The sequence below is a fragment of the Hydractinia symbiolongicarpus genome, chromosome 5 (genome assembly GCF_029227915.1).
Source record: "Hydractinia symbiolongicarpus strain clone_291-10 chromosome 5, HSymV2.1, whole genome shotgun sequence".
Taxonomy (NCBI): Eukaryota; Metazoa; Cnidaria; class Hydrozoa; order Anthoathecata; family Hydractiniidae; genus Hydractinia; species Hydractinia symbiolongicarpus.
Window position 1 is genome coordinate 26,746,713 of NC_079879.1, and position 5,353 is coordinate 26,752,065.

Below are 5,353 nucleotides of genomic sequence, written 5' to 3' on the forward strand. Positions count from 1 at the left end.
TAATAAGCACGCTTTTTAATAACACGTTGCAGACGATTTGCAGGACTGCCTCTTTTTCTTTACCTATATAATCTTTACACAAATTCTTTTTTTTGATGTCTCTAAAACGATCAAACATATCCTTCACCTTTAACTTATATTAAAGACATTTTCAATTTCACTACTTTTTGTGCTCCTTGTTTCTTTGTATTTCCCCTTATGCTTCATTGTGTGGAAATATTCTTATTCCTATTTATAGAAAATAAACTTTTAATGCAAATGTTTTTAGTATCGAAATAAAAGTTTCAACACACATTGATGAGGAAGTCAAAACTGCAACAAAAAATTTTTCATGGGTCCAAAAGAAGGATGTTCATTTTTTAAGGTATTTTATGCTTAAAAAATATTGAACAGTTTGGATATTATACTATTAGAGCTTACCTCGAGGAAAAAGCAAGTAGATTTCATTTGAAAGAGCTCAAAAAGTATTCCGAGATGTAAATTTTGAACGTTTAGCCAATTATGTGGCATTATGACATCATCAATTAGTTGCTCAGAAACAATTGCTAATAATCAGGGTAACTAAGTATTATTATTCATGTAAATATTCGAAATGTCAAATTGGATAGGTGAAAATATATTTTGTCACCACATTCTCTGATAAACCCTTTAAGCAGCACCAATTATTTCAAATGTGTGACGTCATGCATTAATTATCATATCAAAACTAATAAGTCAAAAATCTTGAGAACCAATCAAGAAAGATTTATGGACAACTTTTTAAGCCCTTTCATTATGAAGCCAATTTGTTTTTCCGCAGAAGATAAGCTTTTAATAAAGATAACTAAAACAGAAACTCTCGAGCATGGTGACTACAGTCCTGGAAATTCCTGAAAAATCCTGGAAAAATTAACTTGTCCTGGAAATTCTTGAGAAATCCTGGAATTTTGACAAAAAGTTGAAGATGTCCTGGAATTGTCCTGGAAAGTTATCATGTTAAGAAAAATGTTTGCAATTCTAAATATTTGAATCTTTTCACAAACGTTACAGAAGAGATTTTTTCAAGTAGTAGTTAAAACTTTTTAGCTAGAGGTTTCTTAAACTTTAATTTTACATCATTAAGCATAATTTTTGATTAATTTTTCATTCGTTTCCAATAAGCAATAAATGCGATGCTGTTAAGATTCTAAGTGTTTAGAGACCGATACCTTTTAGGGAAGCTTCCCGAACATGCTTTTTTAGCTTTGCTTATGGAGAAAAAATACGAATTTTATTTTTCTATTGAATTCAATTTTTTTTTTTAGTCCTAAAATTTCTTAAAATTAACATACCGCTTTAAGTTTGTTAGCATTAATGAAAGGTATCAGAAATTAATACTTTCCAACATGGTCAGAAGTTTGTTTACAAGACCAAAATGATAGAAAAACTACTTTAGGTGCAAATGCTCTGCACCTAATTTACTAAATGAATTTTCTTCTAAAGATATAAATAAAGCGTTAATTCCTTAAAATTTAATACATGAAAACTAATCCTCCAAATGAAGAGTAAAATATTTTATTGAGTTTTACAAGTTCATCATATGGAGGTTTCTCCATAGATCTTATAGATCTTGGTGAGGTAAGGTTATATACTTTACTCACTATAACCTCGAGAATAAATTGGCTATATTCCCAGAACGAAAAATGATAATTTTTGACGTTGCTGCTTCAAGGTAACATAGCAAGAAAACTACTACACTATCTTTTGAAACGTGCTCCTTTGTGTCAAAAATCACTGATGATTTCAGTGTATATTTTTCAAAATGTCAGCCTCAAAATGTCACACACATGATCTTTTATGTTCCCCAATAACCGTTGTAAAATACTGCAACATATTTAACTTCCAGTGGTCCACAAATACTTCTATAGATTGCACTGCTTCAAGGTTTTATTGAGCTTGTGATTTTTAAAGTTAGCAATTTCTTACGGAATTGTCCTGGAATATTGAACCAAAATGTTTTGGGTCACCATGTAAAAGCTTGTACTGCAACATTAAAACCAGTCAGCATTCGTTTTATTACCTGACTGCATGTGGCCTGAAAAATAAACATAATTGTAGGTATATAAAAGCAAAAGAATTGGAAATATTTTCTGAAGGTCTTCAGTGTGCAAAAGAAAGAGATTTGTATTTTTGATAGTTTTTGAATTAGAAATTGTTTGACTTTTTAGGCTTTTTTAGCAAACTTTAGTGGAAAATCTTGTTTTATACATCGCTTTAAGCTGCATGTTTAAAAATAACTTTAAGAAATGATTGTATGGCACTACAGTTTGCTCAATGAAAACAAGTCAATCACATCATAATAACTTTTATTAGGGTAAAAACGTAATGTAATTATTTCAAATGTTGCAGATGTATAATTTTAGAGTCCAAGAAGAGTTCCGCAAAGAAAGCTACCTGCTTGGTTAAGTGATGTAAGTATTTTTTTCGAGATTTTAAATTATAATCAACCAACTCGAAACTTAAGTGTGTCACAAGACCTGCGGTATATTCTTAAGAACAGCTAAATATCAATCTTTAAAGTTAAAGTTTGACGTTTTTTAGGAGATAAAATATCACAGGGACTAAATATCGCAAATGTTGTAGTGTTTTTTTCTCTCTATATTTTGAGGAATTTATTTGTGAAATCCGCGAACTGATTTTAGCTTTACGCGCACACGACATTAATAATGATGCACAAAATTTGTCAAAATAAGCCTCGAAAAAGTTTATTCACTTAATAAATGAGTTGCTAAGAGTCAAATTTAGTAGCGTTTCTATAGACTTTTTTGAATAATGAAATCATAAAAATTTGGTCCAAAAATGTGGAACCATATTTTTCCGTGTCAACGTAGCTATGTAGGAAATAAAAAGAACGTTATGACGCTTCTTAAGAAATAGTCAATTCTAATTTTTATATTTTTAGTCTGCAAAAAAGAAGTCATCCCCAGGCCACCATAAAACACGGTTAAAGTAAGTACTTGAAATTTCCTAAAAATTATATTTTTAGCATTTTATACTCGTGTTTACACAGCACATCACATTCCTGTACCACATGTATTTATTTTGCAGAATTTTTTATTCCATTCTCAGTTGATTCTGGCCCAGATCTCAGTGTCATTATTTAGTAACGCGGTGACTCACAAAAACGTTTATAACACGGTAAAAGTATTTGACGGCACAATTTAGTGAAATTTTGTAGTTGTTTTTCAGGAAAAAAGATGTTCAAGATAATCCCATCAAGCGAACCATATATTGTATGTCACCTGAAGAATTTTTTGCGTATGCGAAAAAACTTGATAGTAGTGCGGTAGGTTTGATAAAAAATGTGTTTGGAAATAAAGTTGCATTTTTTTACAGAAGTTCACTTTATTTTTTGTATTAATATGTTTAGAATCAACAGTCACCTAATAAAATCAGTATGAATGAAAAAAATCATAACGAAAGGTAAGTTGATTAATTTTCGCTAATTTCTTGAATTTTGTTCAATATTTGCGAAAATTTGTCTGCGTAAACATCTCTGGAAAGATCAATTCGCAAAAAAATCTTCACAGAATCACTTATTCCCTGAAAAACACTGTTTCTAAATTAAAAATTGCTGGTCCCTGACATGAGGGAGCTCGAAAGTAACCTTACCTTAGACCTAAAATAAATAAAAGTTGCGGAATGCATTACTAGTGATTTTGCGAGTATAATTAAACCATAAGAAACCATTATTAAACCATGAACCATTCACGAAAATTAACCTTTTTAAATGTTTTTTTAACCTCGTAAAATGAAGTTTTCGCGCTGAAAATAATATGTTGCAGTCAGGCATTGTTAGTACAGACACTCTTATACTTTCAATACATTTATATTACTACATTAATAATTGTCGCCATCGACGGTCCCAAAACTTCTAAATTTGCAGTGCGAATTCGCAGAATAAATTTTAGCAATCGGCAAATTCGAAGTTTTTGTGGGAGGTAAACAAATGTCATTTTTTATCGTTTTCTTCCAGCATGCTAAAAATATTATAATTGCATGACTGTTGCCATAACAACCTACTTTCTTGAATTAAAAATTTCTCCGTTAAGATATATCTTTCACAAAAACGAATGCGACGAAAATTTTTTTGGCATTATAAAGTGGTAAGGAATTAAAAAAATTGAAAATAAGGAAAAATACTGGAGAAATAGGATATTCATAGGGACTGTGTCGAATGGAGGGGAAACCGTGGATTACAGAATCAAAAAAGTTTCTGCTGTGAAATCTACGAGCATTCGCGAAAAAAAAACATTTAGCTATAGATAGTTTTTTTTTATTATTATTCTTTATGTTTTAAGGTTTAACCCTTGATATTTTAAAGGTTAACTTTTGACGATTTGTAAAAGTTGTTGCTTGCGAAACTCTTGTAAAGAATCAAGTTTTTCTTGCCAAAATCTTATACTATGGCTCATTAGCGACAGTTCCTGCACTTAAATTATGTTTCATATTTTTCTCGTAGAACAACGCGTCCTTGTGAGGCAATTACACGAAGCACTGACAACAGAGAAATCAACGTTATCGCTGGCGAAACAGACGACGTGCCGTCATTATCATTAAACCACGCTGTCCAGTCGCGATCTATCGTGTCCGATATTGTCGTAGAAGAAACAAAATCTGTAATACCTGAAACACAGCCTGCAAACGATTTCAACTCAATTATTGATGATTTAATATAGAAAGTGAAAAACAATTATTTTGATTCTCACGATACCGAGACATTTAGTTGCGTACTGAAGTGTATGTTCTCTGGACTTGTTTGATGGACATAGAATTTTGGATTGTCATGTTGAACACTGGAGTAGAAAGAACAATTTTTCTGCTGTGAGCAATACTTTTTTGCTTTTATAGATTAAAAAGTACCAATGATATCTTAAGTATGAAAGTTATATTTTATAGCTGCTAAACATACACTTATAGTTTCTCGCAAAATGACATTTTTAATTTGATTTTTTTTTCTGTGATCATCCAAATCGAATTTCAATTAAGTATACGATTAATGACAAAATCAGAGCTAAAAAATGCTTAAAATAAATTATGCAAAAAAGCTCTAAGATTGCTTTCATTAAATTTTAACAACCCACGTGTCTGACGTCCCCCTGTTTTTTAGTTGAAACTTTAACATTATACACGTCATAATGATGCTTGTTAGGGGGTGTATGATGTTATAAATCAAGAAACAGTTAATGAACAGTCAAATGTCAATATAAAATACGCATGTATTGAAAGGGAGGGTTAGGATGTATTAATTTGAAATCTTGAATTATTCATCAGCTTCTTTTCATATCATCAAAAAGATAAATTTAAAGTTCATATGATTTTCATTTACGTATTC

At 30.7% G+C, this 5,353-nt stretch overlaps 1 protein-coding gene across 1 annotated transcript; it reads left to right on the forward strand.

Moving 5' to 3' along the window:
• Positions 1 to 262: 262 nt before the first annotated feature.
• LOC130645738 (uncharacterized) lies at positions 263 to 4,895 on the forward strand. The gene is made up of 6 exons (XM_057451825.1): positions 263 to 364; positions 2,382 to 2,429; positions 2,921 to 2,967; positions 3,208 to 3,304; positions 3,389 to 3,441; positions 4,481 to 4,895. Exons 1-6 carry the CDS (start codon positions 332 to 334, stop codon positions 4,695 to 4,697), a joined length of 495 nt encoding a protein of 164 aa, XP_057307808.1. The 5' UTR covers positions 263 to 331; the 3' UTR covers positions 4,698 to 4,895.
• The last annotated feature ends 458 nt before the right edge of the window (positions 4,896 to 5,353 follow it).

Coding starts and splice junctions, on each gene's coding strand:
- LOC130645738 (XM_057451825.1), top strand. CDS start 332: ATGGGTCCAAAAGAAGGATGTTCATTTTTTAAG. Junction 2,430..2,920: donor TACCTGCTTGGTTAAGTGAT/GTAAGTATTTTT, acceptor TTATATTTTTAG/TCTGCAAAAAAGAAGTCATC. Junction 2,968..3,207: donor CACCATAAAACACGGTTAAA/GTAAGTACTTGA, acceptor GTTGTTTTTCAG/GAAAAAAGATGTTCAAGATA.